Here is a 19,835-nt window from a genome sequence, read left to right as displayed (position 1 = left end):
GGAGAGAGGGAGAGAGAGAGAGAGAGAGAGAGAGAGAGAGAGAGGAAGAATATTATGCGTTTTCTCTGTTTGCGTTACATTCGTGTATCTCGTTCCACAATAATGCGTATCGTCGATAAAAATGTATATTAATGATTGCACTTTGCGATCTCTCTGAAAGTTGACAGAACACGTTGACACGAAGAAACGGAGGAATCCAATTGGCGGTAACACCGAGACTCGATAGCTTGTCTAATCGTTCGAACCATTTCGAGTTCAGTTCTTTTCACTCGAGGCGTCGCGTCGCGTCGCGTCGTTGTCGAGCGAAAATTACTTGCGACTTTTTTTGTCATCTCTGAATTGTGAGAAGAATCTCATTTCGATATTAGCACGGCAAACTGTCACTCGCGTTAATTAACTCTGCTATGTCACACGTTGTTTTTACCGGAATGTCGCGCTGAGACCTTTTCAAAAATTCGGAAAAATTTACCGGAATACTTTCGAGGATACTGCCAGTCACGAAAATATAAATATACGTATCGAATGTCAAATGTTGTTGTTTGAATGTCTCAAATTTGTTTAGAAATGTTTTCCGCGAAACAAGTATAAGAGCTATTGTAACGGTATAAAATTGAATGTCCTAATTTTTACACAAATTTAATACTCTATTGATTATTTATCGATAACAATTTCATCTTGAATTAAAGAAACGCACATGTGCTTCCGATCCATTTGCAAATACGATTGAAGGAGGCGCGCTAATAGATCGCTCTAGATCCGTATCGCGTTACAGACCCTTACTTAAGCGCTAACGCACGCGTATTAGATTACAATACAGGAGCTCTCTCGAGTGTCTAACAAATTAATGCAATCGATAGCCGGAAGTGTTACATCGCATTCTCATTCTATTCAATTTTAAACCTGCTATTTATGGAATGCAGATTTCATGCATTTACAATTAGACTGCGGATTTCATGCGTTTATTACAACAATCAGTGTAGATGTCATTTAAAATAATATAAACATTAAGGGTTAACCTTCAATTACTCGCACTCCACTTTCTACATACCTTTCACATCGCTCCAACATAAATCAATTTTTATTCAATGAAATAACTTTAAATTTTAATGCAAAATAAATATTTGCTAGTGTGGTCGACACCTTTGTTTATGCTAGAAGCACTAAATTTAAAGTAGCTCCGAGTGCAAAGGGTCAAGAAAGGTGTTGTTCCCATTGAAGTGGGTACATGTGGCTACTCAGTTGTTGCATGTATTTCACTTGTTTCCCAAGAGGAAGATATGTTGAGGTGTGATCGATTTGTTTGCACCATAAGCGGAAACGTAGAAATCAATCATTGTGTTCGCTGATCATCCCGCGCATCGTTCTATCCGCTGGTCAATTAATGTGTATCCGTTGTTCTTCCGTGGTATTGTGCCATGTACCGTCCGCGTGGCGTTCCTTCCTAGAGTATACGTACGTGTATATGTACGCGCACTTCGATCGTTCAAACAGGAGATAGCATTGTTACCGCTATTCTCGGCTGTTCCGATTAGCCATCGGGATTTTCCTTACAATTACAAGATTGCTACGCGTGTTGCAGATGTTTTCATACTCGCTCCGGTGGATCGATTATATTATTCATGAAAACGCTTAATTGTTTTGGTCATCCTTCTCTTAATCGCCCCGAACGTTCAATTTATCTAATTTATATTTAAGTGATCTAATTGAATTTCATTAATTTTAATTTGATTTGATTTAATTTATTTCATTATTATGTTAATGCGAGAACCAAACCAGTTATGCCAAGTAGATAATACAATATCGTAAGATAAAATGTTATCTGGGGAAAAAAATGAAATTGCAAATACATGCCTACGTTAAAATTGTCAGTATCCGCTGTACGTTCCACTATTTTTCTTTGATGTTTCCAAATGTATAGCTTACTGTTTCTTTGTTTTATTACGCTATAACGTAATAAAAGTCCAAGTCCAACATCAAAGAGACAAGTTGATGTTGCAACTATGACTGTTTCTGATTTTTATGGTTCTTCTAAGAATGGAATCATCAGCCCATAGCGAATAGTCCCGATGGGCCAGGCGAATAAATCTTTCTACGGTGAAATATTTGAATGTTGTAACATCTTTCTGGGCGTGATTTTGTATGTCGGGACGCTGCTTGCTGGCAGCAGTACGCAAGAACACCAGGAATCCTCAAATTTTAGTTGAGACGTCTTAAAATAATCGTCGCGTCGTGCGATTATCATGCGCTGAACACGTGACAAGTTCATATTCATTCATAGTCAATTCTGTGGATTCGTATAGCGCGTTCGAAATTGTTCTGTATGTTGCATTGTACAGTAGAGCAAACGTCTCAAAGGAACCATGAGTCTCGAGTGAACCGTTCTCTTAGAAAACGACTTTAAAATTTCGTAAACTATTTCATTCCATACGTCTACAGGGTGTTTCAAGATGGTATTAACGCGGAGGGGGATTCTACATGAGAAAATGTAGAACAAATGTTTTCATTTGTCTCTTTCTTTCCGAGAAAGAGTTTGAAAATCCGGCGAACACGCGTGCTATTGGATAGGAATTGTTTGACGCGTCTGGTCATGACCTACTAATTCTACTTAAAAACGCTGGGCCCGCGAACTCGACTGATTTTTAGTCTATTTTCCCCCGAAGACATAATAAATATTTATTCCATATTTTCGTTCATTTTCTAAATGAGAAGAATCTGAACAAAATCTCTCATATACCATATTGCAGAAAACAATACACGATATAAAATGTGAGAGAATTCAATTAGTACCTACAACACTTTCTTTTTGTAAAACATATTTGAAAAATGAATTTGCCTTGCCGTATGTAAAGTATAAGATCGCGACTGTCCTAAATACATGATAGCAACGGTGGTAATGAATATGGTAGGGAGGCAATAGATCAAAGCGAGGAAGTAGCAAGTGGGTCGAGAAGCCTACCTCGCTGTAAGATGGTTTGCCTATCTACAGGCGACCCCGTTAATTAGTTTCATTCAACGTCAAAATGTAAACACCTTTCTCACTTATCCAAACGTAGAAATGGTATTGGACATTTTTTATGGAACAATTTATGTGGTTGATATTGTTTCATATATCTTCCGAAATTTACAAATAATTTTAAAGCTCGAGTATACATATAAGATGTTTTGCATAAATTTTCATTTCGAACACATGGGTTTTGTAATATGTTTAGAAGAACATAAAAGTTGTTCATCCAGTTACCCATATGAATCGACGAATTTTGTAATCACTTTTTTCTTTTGATTGCAAATAAGTATATTTTGGAAGTTTAGATAATATTGTGTAAGCTTTTATCTGTAAATTCCTAACATATTTCAAGACGTAATAAAAAAGAAAATGTTTTGAAGGTTACAAGTCACGTTTAATTGTTGGAAATTTTAATATAATTTGGAAAAATTGTGTTTCTGGTTAGAAATAATTTTCGTATTGTTTCTATATCTTTCTAAATCATTTTAAATTCGGTTAATATCAGAGTTTATAATAACAGTGAAAATTATATAGATATTTCTATATATTATTGAAAATATGAAATTTCTCAAGTATTTACTTGTAATACGGATATAAAATTATACCCTTGCGAGAAAATAATTATGGACTGCTTTCGCCGCGTTATACCAAATAATTCAAAGTATTTATCTTAACTACCAGTTTTCCGACGATGCGACGAACCTTTTTCAATAATTTTAGGGTTAAAGAAATTTCCTCCGTAGATACGGAAGATTCCTCGATGTTAAGATTGATTGCACACGTGTCTTCCGAGATGTTTGAAAAAATCGAATTGATGTTTAGCCACGAGTGAGCAGTTAATTTGCTTCAACGTCCGCGTATACAGCCTGACCGTTCATTAACTCTCCAACAAGAATTCTGTTGCAAAAAGGTTACGATGTCGAACTTACAAATTTTCTTAAATGTCGATAACGTGTGGGAACATTTCCTGTAGTACATTGTTCAAGATCTTCGATTTCACTACGGTAACAACATATTTAATAACGTAAACAATATTTTGAATTATGGTACAGCAATTTTTAGCGGTGACTCTGAGTCACACCACTCGAGTGCTAAGGGTTAAACTTCCACATAGTGGTAAAGTCTTAATGAACTGCTGGATCGATTCTGCGCAGAATTTACTGGCATATCGCTATTTGAAAAATTTTTAAACTCAAGGAAAATGGTAGTTAGGAGAAGCAACCTAACCTAACCTGAACGACTAAATCTCCGCGCTATTTCGTCTTCTCCGGCAACTCGATTATGCCGGAAATATTTGTCCCTCGATATCTTACGACTCCGTAGCGTACTGTTAGCAATTTAGCCGGGGTTGGGGCGAGACAGCGTCTGGGTTTCTGCGAGCGAATACATAGTTCTCCGGTTATTTTCATCGGTCCTGGTACGGGGACGCAGCAGCAGGTATCCGATGTCCTGGCGAATATTTCCGACTGGTCTTCGGCAAGATAGCAGTAATGTGATATCGCGGGACGTCGTAATCAAGAATAAAATTTACCCGTATCTTGTCGGGCCGGCCACGACCTACGACCAGGTATATGTATAGGGTCGCCGCGCCGGCTGGGAATTCTTCTCTTGGCGTCTTCAGGTTGTCGACACCGTAAAAAGGAGCCAGTCGCCGCGCCATAGTCTTTGATCCTTGCGGCCAGAGTCGCCGAGGTGGGCTCTGCTTTGACCTCTGATCCTCTTCTGCGTGAGTTCAGGTTCGTGTTCACGCGGGCCAGCTAGTCGGAGAAGTGCGAACGACGACCTCGATTCACCGTCACGTTGTATCAATTGGTCGCGCGCTGGGCTTTCGTCGACCTTTAAGTCGCGAATCGTCGCAGTAACGAATTCGATGGACCCCCCGGAACCTACAGTCCTCGACAAGATGACAGTGACGCGCAAAACTGAACTCGCTCGATCAAATTTTCAAGAATTTATAGATTCGGACAAAGAAATATCGTTTTATAGTGAAATCAATGCGGTGGACAATGTCCCTATTTCTGATCGTGTCCCGATTTCTGATCAGCACGCATATTTTTTATTTAATGTAGGAAGTTGGACATCAAATTATTTTAAATTAGTTCAGTATTTTCGTCCAAAATGTGCTCATTTTTCCGCTGCTGAATGTGGCAGCACATGAATAGAAATAAAAGTAGATGTGTCCGTTGCGGCCAGAGATTCATTATAACTTATTCCGGAAGAAAAACCAATCGTAACAGTATCATTTTGTAGTCAATTTCAAGCAAATTCTGGGTTCAGAATCTCGCTATGACAATCGCGACATATCTTTTGTATACACTCTGCACAGTTAGTAAACAAATCTTGCATACAGCTGCAGGATTTCAAATATTTGAACTGAAGAAGCAAAGGCCTTCAGTCTGTGTATAGACAGTTCATACATTCCTTCTTGTAAAAGTTAGTTTTATTTAGACTGTAGTCGGTGGCGACATGTCTCCTGTACGCTTACAATTAAGCCATAAACGTGGTAACGGTACATGAAGACTTTATCTGCGCCGAGTGTTGCCGGACTTGCAACCTTCACACCTTAATCCTTAAACTCTACATAGTCATTACATCGCGCCGCAAATCCTAGACCTCTCCGGCATGCGTGCAAATATATGGCACATGAATAAACATTGAACTTTTAGATAGTCATATAACGTGTCAACAAGCAAAGATCATAGGAGCCTGCTAAAAATACTACTTGTTGAGGATGATCGCGGAAGCCGATGGCAAAGGATCCTCGGTAGTGTCATATTTCCCCATTTTTACCAAATTTCTTAGAGCGGATCAAAGCATTTATTTGAACGATGCAAATAGGTAATTTTTTAGTTTCTTGACAATGAAAAAGAAAGTGTTTTTAGCCCATAACTTAAGTGGATCCACCGTAACTATATGTATACATTCATAACCAAACACTTTTCTGTATTACTAAAAACAACGGTCTTAGGTGCCTCACCCTGTATATATATGCTGTTAAATATATTTCACGTATTTTGATATAACCATTTTAAGATTTAGATAACCTTTTATTATCTCTCAATGTTTCCGCTGACAAGAAAAAATGGGGATTAAATACACCCATTAAGTTGTATTTTTCAAGCCCACTTTCGAGAGGCTCATAATAACTTCAAACTTTTAGACGTTGATTAAAAGTTTCAATAGAAAAATTGTCCATTGACATTTAAATTTGTCTAACATCGATACCAACGCAAGCATTTATTCCCTTTGAAGATACAATATATTCATTATACATAAGAACATTATATAATGTTTTTCGAAATTTCAAGGTCATCGAAGTTTTTTTAAATAGAACTGCACATTTTCATTACAACAGTTTTATAGCTCATAAAAGAAAAAACAAATTGAAAGGTGTGCGATATGTTGACCTTTACGTAACCTTCAACGAGAAAATCATGTTCGTATGGGGAGAGGGTAAAGGTTAGATTTGTATGTTTCAATGCAGAATTTTGCCTGCTAAGATTATCGCTTTGATATGATGCTTGTAAACATACTTGAAACTGTTCTAAACATACGATAATAAAAATCAATCAAAGATTCATCAAAGAGTACGTTTTTCTTAAAATATAATACAGTGTATTATTTCATTCATAATATACATTATATTGATAATCCACTGTATATCCAAGATTTTGTTCGAATACTTTGGTTGCTTGAATTTTTGCCAGATGTGTCTGTTGTTTTCGTGCATTTAGTGGATTTGGTTGACTCAGCGGAGGTCACCTTGACAGGGAGGGTTGCGTCTGATCCATAAAAGTTTATAGTTCACGAAAGACACCCTCGAGCGAAAGCTCCTCCCACGAACCATCGCTCCGCGTACTGGTTTGTGCCGAGTTTCCGGACGATGGTCCGGAAAGGTCATCGACAAGAGAACGTCCTCCTCTTCCAACTAGGAAGAATGACTTACGGTATCAGGACGCAGGGATTTCCTTTCGTATCGACGTTCTTCGAACCACATTCGACAGTTACACACTACTTTTACAAATACAAAAGTTGGTTAGTTATATCTGCATTTCTAAAGTGAATTACTATAATATTTTATTGCAAATTTTCAGTATGCATACAAGTTACCGAATGCGTTCTACAAAACGCATTTTTCAAATTATTGTTACACGCTCATTGTCAGATAAATTAGTTGACGAAACATCATTTTTTAAATTTTGTACGATTCCTACCAATTGCAATCGAAGCAAATTTTTGTTTACTCATTCTCTGGCAAACTAGTCGGTCTAACATCTTTAAAGAATTCAAGTACTTTGGAACAATTTGAACAATGTTATGCGATTTTGAAGAGGGTCCACTTAATATTGTCCCCGCCTGTATACGCTCCCTTACATTTGATAAATCTGCACGTACATAGATGCGTAACGACGATACTTCCGAAACCGAAAAGATACAGCGTACAATTAGAACGGAGCGGAGTGGAGCGGAGGTGCGACCATAACCAGAAGTCATTGGCCGTTGCAGTGAAGCAAGACGCAACGGTATGCTAGATTTGTGTTTAGGTGCATACAGTTGCGTATGCGTGTGGCATGCGAGTAGTATGTATCTCGAACCGTGAATGCTGCATGGAAAGCACACCGCGCCCTTGTAATTGATGTTACTTATGAGAATTACCGGCCACCATAAATAACGAAAAATTAACTCGTCGGCGATCCGCTACGAGGAAAACTTAAGTGAAACACACCGAGCGCTTGGCTTAATTGGCGCAACTGGATGCGTACGATTAATTACCAATACTGCTCGGTGCTTCGACTGACGGTAATTGAGAACAGGCGTGAGATTCATGGCCGCGAACATAGAAATTATTATTGGGAACCAGTATATGCCGAGTCCGCTGGTCGCCGCGATTGTTCGCTCGCTTATAAGGCGACTCACAATCAGATATATTTTTCTTTTTTGTGAGTCCGAGACATACATACATGCATAAAGTTCGCTGTCCAATTATAAGTTGTATCATTTGTCTATTTTACGTTATTATTATACAAGTTATTTACGTCTTTATATTTTGTTTTACCGCGAATGTATCAATTCTGTAAAATTATAATCTATCAATGAATTATTCAATTGAGATGGCAGTTCATTATCGCTCGATTGGCTAGATAGCGACACTGACAGTTGAATGTTGACAATTTCATCCGACAGTTCTTAATAGTTTGATCTTGCGCAAGGCAACTCTATTATTTCGCAGAGATTCTACTGGTACCACCGAGTGTGTTGGCACTCGCTGACAAATTGAAATACATGTCTACTAATCTAGAAGAGTAATAGTAGTTAGGCGGAAAGCTTTAAATTATCGGTACGTTGATTCGGAGGTCGCGCTTAATTAGTCCTTTGCTGCACGAGCAGATCGAAGAACAAATGCGACAAAGTGTGCAATGCCGGCTACGTATTAATCTTACTTGTTCTGAACTTGTATTTCCGCTTAGAACGATTCCAAATTCCAACAATAGGTTCTTCATCCTGAATATATTAAAAAAAGGAACGCATGAAATCCATATGCGAGAAAGTACTCTGTAGATCCACAACTGGTTTGAGTTGCAAGTCCCACTCCGTATATAAGAATGTACTTATCTTAACAAAACTGCAGCAGCTATTAGCAAGGTCCGCAACAATGTAACAAGAGCGACTGACCGAACCCGTTGTAAGTAGAATAAGTTACATTTTTCAGCCAATGATCGGTTCACAGAAGAAAATATGTATAGTCTATTATAGTCTCGGGACGTTTTACGGACCACTTACACAACCTCTTTTCTCTGTTTACTGCCTCGGAAGCCTCGAGAGATCCTCTTGCTATATTAGCTTCGCGACAGAAACGAGAAGTATTACATATAATGTAATGATTAGACCGCGCATGTTTATGCATTTATATCACTTGTAGAACTTCATTTTACATTTTCGACTGATTTTTCTATGTAGAATCTCATCCCCTTGCGGTTGTACGTAATTAGGTAACACAGGCAACGAAACGTGAATTGTTGACATTGAAATATGTTAATGGACAGACACGTAAACATACGATTGCTTTTCCTGTGTCGCTGCAGTGTTGTTAACCACCCTGTACGACTGCGTAGAAACGAGTAGACGTGTTGCAGGACGTTTATTTTCGCGGGGGATATCAGGGGCCTCTGCTCTCGAACCAGCCGTGGCTGAAATACGATGCGTTACGCACGATAATGCGTCTTAAGAGAGCAAAGAGATTTTTCTCCCTTTGCGCTGCGAGACCACACCCTTCGTGATCTGTATACCGGGTGTCTCCGGTAGGCCGGGATAACGGAACGCTGTACGCTGCTCGATAAAAGTTATTTTCTTGAATTTGTACTGTCTGCAAAAACTCCGAGATTAAAGTAATCGTCAGCTGACCGTTGAAAATGGAACTCGTTATCTCCGAACTGCAATTGACACGAGCAATTGTCAGCGAAATAGCCAGAAACGAATGCAACAAGAATAAGCAAGCAGTCGGCGCTGTAAACAGAATATTGTATAAGGTGTCCCGTCCCATTTACATACATGTGACCCCGTCGAATATATTTTTCAATTATCAAAACGCACAAAGAGTATTTTATAAATAATTTGAATGATATTAAGTACTCTCGGTATCTCTTGCAGATGCTTCTTTCAAATGTTTTTTTCTCAGAGTTCATCCAGGTCATCCAAGTTTTCATTCCAAATTCCAAATAATTACATATGTTTTTCTGTTGCATCGGTTGTGCCTCGTAATCTTCGAACGACCTTGAACCCCGAACATAAATATAACAGTTCAAACTTGTACTTTACAATGCCAGGCTGTAACGATCTTTCAATCATTTCAGTGTCGATAGCAGCAGAAACTAACATTGTTCTACAAATTATTAATTGTTCTACAAATAATAATTTACGTTGATTAATCGGGTTAATTCCATGTGGAATCATTAGAGAAACAATAATATGTGTTTTATACACTGCCTTCCGCAAAAATGTGTTGCTAACGAAATTATATAAAAGTAAAATAATATAAAAGCAATTTTGACAACGTTCAATGTACGTGCCATTTTGCACGTACTTCGATCGTAGTATGATTAATCGTGACCATTGCTCGGTTTGTCAGTGTTTCGATAGTCATAAATGCTAAATATTTGCAACGTGTCACCACGATCCAATAAAAATGTTGAACAACATAAACAACAGCTGATATCAGCGTAACAGAAAAAGGGTGTTATTCAATAACGACCAGAATATATCATTCGTATGCATTACGATGACCGGGTCATCGGTGACGGTCAGATAAACATACTATCGATAAAAATATAGTGTCACTTTACCATATTACGCGCGCGAAATATCCTCTCGTTATATGTTTATGATCAGAGTTGGGCAAATTTTTATTTACATAATAGATAAACGCGTGATTGTAATTGAAAATGTCATCTAAACTTTTTATTCAAATAGAAATCATTTAAATATGGGGTCAAAAGTGATCTATTTATTACTTCCTATTTGCAAACAAAAAATTATTTCTCACTAGGATTAAGGTGTAAAAATTGATCTGACACAACCCAACTTGCGCAAACTTAATCTGAATTGATAAAAGGCATCTCTATTTCATTATTAGATATTAGATAACAATCGTACAATTTTGTTTTGTTTCGTTTCACCCTAACCAACGTATTGAATAATCTAAAGAATATTTTGAATAATGGTAGAGTAACTTTTGGTGGTGACTCTCTCCGAATCAGCATTCGAGTGCTAAGGGGTTAAGATTCGCGCGTTCCTGTATTGCCAGAGTCGTAACAGTACATAAATGACTTCGTCGGCGCGTGTCAAAAACGCGTAAAAATGGATGAAACGTTTGAGTGGACGCACGCAAACGGTTTCTTTGGTTGTCCGAGCCAGCCTGTACACGATTTCGAGGAACGAATTATTTTTATTGTTCGCCTCGTTCTCCTTCTTGCTCGTTTGGCACCCACGACACGCGTTCCTCGTGTGACGAACAGCACGCAACATGCAACTGCATCTCGATGTCTCGTGACCATGATATCGTTTCTCCAAAGGACGACCTTTTCCAACGAATGTTTCAATGTTTGCATCGGATTCACCGTAACCCGGTTTCAGGGTTTTCGTGATTTTCTGGTTCCTTGTTTACGTAACTAATATTAGTATTGATACATAAATAAATGTAGCCACATAAATATCTTCTTTGTTTGCGATGACGTGTACAATTTCAATTATTTATGTTAGGTCTAGACATTCGATATAAGACAATCGACGTAGTCTAGAGAAATGTATTTAAAAATACGGTAAAGCCTTGATCTAAGTAGTGTAACTCTCTAATTTCAGTTTCATTACTGAATAAAAATGAAAATTGCCAATCAATTTAGTTGAATTTCCACGATTTTGTGCAATCGTTTAGGGTTGCGATTCAACTCAACGTTATATGAGATTATAGAAGGAGAATGAACTGATTTGTGCGCCGTTCAAGTTCAAAATTTAGAGGCAAACCGTGCTATTACGTCGTACATTGCCCTACACCTTATTATCAACTGAATGAAATCAATAATGAAACCAGATTACATACAAAGGCAATTTCCATTGATTGCATAGTGTTATCAAATAGGTTAGCGATAACGACCGGTCTAAATACTACTCACGGCAAAGATAACGCTGCAAACTAGCGAATCGCATGTAACGTCAACTGGTACCTAAATTGTAACCATGTTTCTTCGCCGCTTGCACAAAATGCCGAATTGTTAAACCGGAACGGTTAAGTTGAAACAATGTAGAACCTCTTTTAAACCTTTCCTTTATTGATGGTTAATTAGTCATTAATGTTCATTGAGTTTGATTTTCTGGTCCATTCCCCTCGCTCTGCTTTGATTGAATCTATTCACCACGTTGACCGACCTCATAAAAAGCTCGTGATCAGTGAGAACAAAAACCGAACGAACAAAAGTTCCGAATAAAGTTAACTCATTAATCATATTGTATAATAATTAGAAGATTGACCAACAAATTATTTTTTTGTATTTTGGTAACCTGTTCGCGATGTTTGTGTAGTTTAGCGAATTTAAAACGAATCGGAGAACCGTTTTCTCTATTGTTTTCGATTTTTTTGAGAGAGAGAACCCTGTAACTACCCTCACGGTCATGCAAGTTCAATAGTCATTGAAAAACTTCTAAGGGCAGTTTTTACCATCTTAATCGATTAAAAAAAGCAAGTCTATAAATGTGCCATGCACAAAACGTTTCTACAGAATTTCCCAGATATTGTTTTATAATAAAATCATAAATGTTTAACCCTTTGCACTCGCGGAGCCAACTTGAAAATTAAACATTTCTTTTTCGACCTAGAATAATTCCATTGCATATTAATTATTTTTTCGTATGAATTTACAATTTATATAAAACCTCATAGAATACTTAAATGTTTATTGAATAGAAGAAAAATTGTTTTGTCCGGTTATCTTCTTATTTTTTAGACTTGTATTTTTTCAAGTCACGACCTTCAAGTGACCTTGAGTATAAAAAATGTGATTCTCGCCGAGCCTACCTTCGTCAATTGATCTGCTGACACAATGCTGTAGATGCGAAAGAATTTTCTCGTGGTTACAAATAAAATTAGTAATCACCAATAGCGAACTCGTGCAGTGTCCGAATAATTTTTGTTGTTTGTCGTACACGAGCATTCCAGAGGCAGCTTTTCACCTCATTCGAGCCAAGTCGCTTTAGCTCAATTTATCTTTGTATCTCGGCTGCATACCGACTCTGTTTAGTTCTAACGTACGTTGGTGTAGGTCGCGCGTGGTTCAACCGTGTATCTACAGTGTACAGTGATTACGAACGCGTAGGCGTTTCGTACTGTCCCGATAAGATGGATGCAACGGCGGCCGATAAGATCGATAGAAAATCCTCGCCGTAATAGCAGGAATCGAGAGCGCGCATGATTTAATAATATTGCATCCTTCGTTTGATTTACGATCGCCCGACGACGCATAAAATGACCCTGCAGATTTTCCTTTTTGTGAACGGCTACGCGACGTGCCATGCCGCGAAGGTACGAGACGCGTCGGCCTTGCCATTTTCTCGCAGGAGGTATACCAACATTATGTTATCATTACGATTTTTCCTCCAATTCTGCTTTCGCCAAGTTTATCGAGTGTTCTTAAGAGTGTGGACTCGTTCCTGGGATTACAAGGGTGCGGAATGCGCCTTCTCATTGCTCGATAATGCGATAGGGATTTCAGTTGTGAAAAGCGCTCTAGGTAAAAGATCAATCTAGGCCGCGGGTCGCCCTCGAAGTCTTATTTTTAGGTTTGCGAGGCGTGATTTGCATTATTCGGCAGCATGTACATAGCTGCCGCAGTATGCTTCCGAATAATGCAAATTACGCGGTAATAACACAAACTATATATTTTAGTTGGAGTTTACATATATGTACATATATTGATACAGAATGAGATACAGCGACGATTCCCCTTCCCCTTTAAGGGGAAAATAAAAATAAAAATGATGAACGTGAACGATCAAATTAAATTTTCACCATAAAGAATCACGAAACTTCTAATTCGTTGACAGACTTGTTGATTCTAATGGTGCTTGATCAACGACTTTTGTTTAGAAGAATACATTTGTTTAACGTCGTTACTGTTAAAAATACGATATTTCGTATGCAACAACTTTATAATTAGCATTCATTAGCGAGAAAATATGAAGTCGCCGGAAAACGTGCTGATACTCCTCTGCAAACATCTACGCGGCCGGCTCGCTATTAACGCTTTATTAAGCCAGATTAATACGCAGCTTGTCGCTGTGACTAACGCGCCATTGTATTCGCGTCGTGAGAAAAGTGAGAAAGATTTTTCGGTCTAGGGATCCCGCTATTCCCATTACACAAAGGACAAACGCAATTTAGCATCGGCGATATTAGTACGCGAGCTCTCCGCGTGGTCGTCGCGCCGCGCCGCCACAGTGGTTCAGAATCGCCAAAACCTGGCCAAAAGTCAATTTTTCGATTCGTCAAGCTTAAATGTACACACTATGTTTTAACGTAAACATAAATTGCTATAAGTCGCCCATTATCTTTTGAGAGAAGTTCGAAAACGAGCAAAAATGTCCTAGAATGATCGTACTTCTCCCTGAAATTAACGTTGTTTGCCTCATCATACTTTTTTATATGAGTAATAATTTCACCAAAACTAGCTAGGTAGCGTTGAAGAGCGTTCTTTCAGCTGTCTGTATGTACAATATAAAAATTAATGGTGTCAAAATATTTTACATCTTTGAAGATTGTCTTTTCCGAAACACCTATTATGCTGTCTTTTCTTTCTTTAGTGACGCTTACAAAGCGAAGTTTACGACAGTTCAATTTTCCATAGAAATATTTGTTAGAGCCTCCTTAAGATGGTTGCATAAAAATTTCTTGCAAACACTTGCAAATGTTAAAGTTACAACGATAAATAGTCCGACGATTTCGTTTTTTGAAATTTTGAAATCAAATTTGTATTCAGCGACTCAACAAATATGGGGATACTAGATTTCAAGGTGATCTGACAATTTTTTGAGCAACACATCTGCAATATTGACTCCGCCGTGTTGTGCTTTTTGAAATTTTAAAATCGGATTCATAATCAGCGACCCGTGAACCCACGGAATACCGATTTTTAGGAAAATTGGAGTATGTCTTCGGATTTTGGCCACGTTTTGGCGATGCTGAACCACTGCGAACTGCAAGCCGCTGCGCGCCGCGCCGCCACTGCTGCCGCCGCGTCAGGACGATCTGTCGGTCCCAACAGAATGCAAGAACTTATCAGTCGTCTTACGAGCAGTTGCTATGCGTTATGGAAGGGGTCCCCGCAGTCACCTACTAGCTCGACCAGTCAGAAGTCAGTGTGTGGTAAGCCGGCCGGTCGCACCGGCTCCTTTTCTCTCGTTGGCTCCGTTGCACTTTCGCGTCCCGAAAAAATCGCACCGTTCGAGTTCATTCGGATCGATCATTGCCACCGACATACCTAAACCTCGCCCGGAACCGAACGATCCACGATTTCAATCGGAAACTTCTATATTTGTGGTCCTACGGAGTCGTCAAGTGTTGGACCCTATGTGACAAATTGCGGACCCGAAACTGCCACGTCTGACAGTTCTCTGTGGAAACGTTTACGAATTTTAGATCGATAGGACTCGGTGGGTGGAGCAGGGACAGTGCGCGATCGATTCTTACGACTGGACCATATCGAAAGGAGCTAAACGGTGATCATAGTCTAGGTGCAAACTACGAGGAGAGCAAAAAAGACTGTTTCGTTTGGAGTAATGTATTCGTTTGGTGTTGGAGTTTTCTCTGTTAGAAATTGAGTCAATCGACTTTTTCATGAGAATATCGAGCGTTAGTCGGTCGATCGTCGCTACGTGAATTTTCGTTGATAAGTTGATGGGGGGAATTCGGAAGAGGAGTCTGGGTACCCGAAAATGTGAGAACGAAGATGCGTGATACTGATCGGACAGTGCAAGAAGCATTCCTGTTCAAGGTAGTTTCGTTCTGGTTCGGTTCGATTTAGCAGAGCAAAATGATCATGACGCAGACCGAGGAGACCACGACCACGTACGAGCCTAAAACGCCGACGAAACAGATGAATGGACACACGCTGGTGATTAAACTATCTTTTTTCCTCACTTTTATACTCAGAAATTTTGGATGTTTCTCCGAACGAGATAAATATCTTGACTAAAGGATTTATCATGTCCTACAGCAGACGAAATTTTATTTCGATTTCCAGACAGTTTTCAATGTGGAGTTTGAAAAGATCAAAACTGCCATCAATTTTTAAAAAATTCGCAGTCTACTTATTCCGACAGACTGTTTGTTTTGTGCTTGGTCAAATAACAATTTTGAAGTTGCGACAGTGATCGATGTGTTTGTTTAGTTGGCCTTTCTACGTGCTAGAATAACGTCACGTGTGTTTCCTTTTTGAGATAGTTCATATTCGTAGTGGCAAGAACAGTGTCACTTTAAAGTTCAGCAAGACATCCACAATATCATTTCATAGAGCCTAATCGAAGTTACTTCGAAAGATATTTTTCCGAAAGATGAAAGATGTTCTTCAAATTATTATGTCACTGTTCTGCCGGGGTGCGATTTACGAAAAGACGAGTAAAATTGTTCTTGTGAACGAATTTTTCTTGAATACAGACAGATCAGGAAGAGAGCAGCTAATGACAAGTTTCTTACAACAATAAGTTAACTTATTAATCGCTGTACTTATTTGTCATTTATATTTGGCAAAGTTACAGCACATATTTACATGAAAATCCCGAAATAATCAAACTGTATGTGTTATCAAAATATAACAGGACGATTCCACACATTTTAAATCGGAATAACTTTTATATGAATGGACCAAACGACTTCGATTTCTCTGGAAGGCTCGAAGAATTAGTTTACTAAATGATGTGTAAAAAAAGGGTTCAAGAAATGCATTTGGTCGGAATTGTGAAAAACAATACTGAAAATTGATTTTGACAAACTTATTTAGCAGGCCCAATAACGAAAATTTAAAAAATCTGTTTCGTCAACTGGTATAAATGATATACGCTCTGAAAATTTCATTGAAATTGGTTAATTGGTTTACGAGGTAAAATTATGAACGAATTTTTCCCAAATCGAGGTTTCTTGTTAGACAATCATCGCATCGATTAGTTGTAATTCCGTTCGCAAGCATTATCTCGCGGCACATCACGTTTCGACCGGCTGATTTACATTGGCATTTGTTAGCTTATCTCGGTGTATCGAAACGCCGCAGATAACTGTTATTTATTCCGAAATTAAGACGCGTATCTAATAACGAGAACATTTATATTTAGTTTCTTCTGCGTATCGTATCGCGACGCGACGCAGCGAAGTAAGTACAGTGGCGGTCAAAAGAAAGTTTACGCAGTAATCTACACAATAACTATCACAATTTTTACAAACTGAATTACAAGTAACACTTAAAAACACTATAAAATTATCAATGCTCGTATAGAGTTTTAAGCTTTCTTTTGTCTGCCACTGTTCTACGCAACGTAAGTACCTACGTGGAGCACTAGAATCGGTCATTAATGAAGTGATCAAATTATTAGAGTCAGCTAAATTAAAACAGTTCGTGAATGTAATTCAAACTACAGTGAGTTATTATCATTTTTCCATGAAATATTCATGCTTTGAAATTGCAAGTACACGTCTAGGAACACCGCAGACAATATTAAATGTCACGGGAATGAAATATTACCAAGGGCGGAGCGTTGATTTAGGGGCCCTGGGGTAACACTGCTCGAGGGCATATCCAATCAACCCATATTAACTCAACTACCATTAAGTGTTGTTTTTAAAAAATTTACAAAAATTGAAAATTGCATAAAAACATCCGCAGTCTATTTATTACTTATTCGCTGACTCGTACGACTTAATAATTACCTTATGCAACAATGTTTAGTCTACATATATTGAATCATAGAAACGTAAATTAAAATGCTTATCTGGTAGTTGATAAACAAAACACTGTATTATCGCACAATACCGCATACTTTTGTTGAAAAGCGAGCACGTTCATCGGAGTAATTGATCGAAGAGGATTTTTCATGGTAATTGTGGTCGTCGGTCAGGTTATTCCCCTTGCGGTGCGTGCCATGAATGAATTAACGTTTCGCTGGAAAACGAAGGCCTCGCCGATAGCGTGCGTTTTCTGGAACACCTTGACACCGAAAATGGTCTGAACCGACAGACTGTATTCGGTCCCCGCCGATTGCGATCAGTTGCATTTGTACGACGAGTCCTACAGGGTGCCTTATAACCGGTGTCCCTTGCGTTAATGCCCTAGTAGCATTTATGGTTGGCCAACGGTTGGGACATGGTTCATGGTTTCGTCTAGAAATCCCAAATATAGGGCCTACGACGAAAGTGGAATCACGTAGAATGTTATTTTCAGTGGTAGTTGTCTTTAAATTGTACTAAATTCTGAGGAATTTTATTTTCTACCTTTTTTTGGAAATTTTTCAACCGATAAATGCATAAAGATCCCCGCAGTCTAATTATTACAATAGAAACAAACGGAGGATTCTCTCTCGATTCCCTCCGAAGCGATAAGATTACGCATTCATAGAATTTTCCACATGGCAGTCGGACATTATGTTGTTCGACTGACAATGAATGAACGAGAAAGCTTTACCTTTTCTTTCTAGTGCAGCGCTTTTGTTAACGATAACTCTCGCTGATTTATTGCTGAGCGGATGCTCGAATCGCGCGTAACTCTGATAACTTCGTCTTCGTCGTGGCTACCAATGAAAATATTGGTATTTCGTGTTAGCCTGTGGGGTCTTCTGTTAATTATAGTTCACAACTCCGTTAATCGTTTAATAATAAACTCAACGAAATGGAACGTTCTTTCAAGAAAGAGGCACGATTTCAAGCAGAAAATGCGGTAGCTTTTCAATGAAACTGTCTTTGTTTCCTTTAACCCTTGTGCCAATATCCACAAGAGTACCGAGCACGGTTGGAGCCCCTTGAACGCATGCTTCTCCCACCAGCGTTCTTATCGTACATTTCGGTTTGTACAAAAAATCACGGTGGCAGAAATCGGATTTTAATGACCTCGCGTCGTCGGGGGCGGAGGTTAAAAGTTTTTCGGTAGCTACTTCAGATTACAGTTATTATTTCGTTAACGAAAGCCATTCGTTTGAAGTGTACATTGACAACACGAGATATAATTATGAATTATTGTGAATATAATATTATTTATGATATAATTGTGAATAAAAGAAACGTTCAAGTAAATGCTATCAAGTTTAATGAGAGGTATGTATCGCGATAACAAAAAATCAGTGTGTAATACTTTTCATTTAAAAAAATGTTTGGGGTCCCTCTTTCTCCCCCAAAAAAATGTAATACATATTAAAATATTAGCCCTCCTTGAACATTTAATTGAAAAAAAAAGTAATTCGATAGTTTCATTCGATTCTGAGAAAACAGCTTGTAACACTTTGAAATGACCAGATATTAATTTTGAGCGATTTATGTTGATTTGATTTGGTGTAATTATACGATAGTATAGTTCTCTGTGTCTATTCCAGTAGATCCGAAACGAATGCCTCGAATTACGAAAGATAGCCATCTTGCGAAACTATGTAGCCGGTGCGAATACACTGGCGCGGCGCGGCGAGGTTTATCAAGATTCTGTGCAGCGTAATAAACTCACGTGCGTGTCTCGGGTTGTTCGCGACGCGCGACGCCACGGAACTTATTAGGATGCGCGTGCACACTACTGCACACTGCACTCTGTAAATGCGACTGCCTTGTCAAAACGTGTTTACAGTTTACAGGAGTTTGACGGAAGCCTTGCCGGGAGCATTTTTATTTGTTAATGATAATGTATGCGCGATACGATACGCAAAGTCAGTGCAATTACTTGCGAAGACCTTGCTGTATTTATTGCATAAAACGTTATTTATATTTGCAGCGGTTGTCGTTACGCGAATAGCTTAGAACAACTCGATCTTCGTATTCCTTATCGCGAGTTGATATGACATTTCATTATTTTGTTGATTACAATATACTAAAATAACTTATTATTTATACTATTCTTGCAATGTACTGGAACAAGATATTATTTCTGTCTGTGGTTGACTCTATTTCAGAATCTGACAGACTCTCGGTTTCTCATTACTAGGCAGCGGATTTTATGCATTTATGGCAAAGATAGGTAGCTGTAATTCCAAAGAAACAAAGGGTACACGAATTTAGGAGTATCAATCAATTTCTTACAGCTTAATGGAAGTCACTGTATGTCTA

At 38.5% G+C, this 19,835-nt stretch overlaps 1 protein-coding gene across 5 annotated transcripts in view; it reads left to right on the top strand.

The window, feature by feature from the left end:
• Gbs-76a (Glycogen binding subunit 76A) overlaps positions 1–19,835 on the top strand; it is a 44,613-nt gene that overhangs the window by 7,126 nt on the left and 17,652 nt on the right. Inside the window, exon 1 of one of the 5 annotated variants that reach the window (XM_076441944.1) lies at positions 18–14,912. The exons of 3 other annotated variants lie outside the window; for them this stretch is intronic. In XM_076441944.1, the coding sequence (XP_076298059.1) occupies positions 14,850–14,912 (63 nt within the window). In that variant the 5' untranslated portion in view covers positions 18–14,849. One more of the 5 variants, XM_076441941.1, reaches the window with a different exon arrangement.

Source organism: Lasioglossum baleicum, chromosome 17 (assembly GCF_051020765.1).
Source record: "Lasioglossum baleicum chromosome 17, iyLasBale1, whole genome shotgun sequence".
In the NCBI taxonomy this organism is placed as follows: domain Eukaryota; kingdom Metazoa; phylum Arthropoda; class Insecta; order Hymenoptera; family Halictidae; genus Lasioglossum; species Lasioglossum baleicum.
This window is presented reverse-complemented; position numbering and strand designations above follow the sequence as displayed.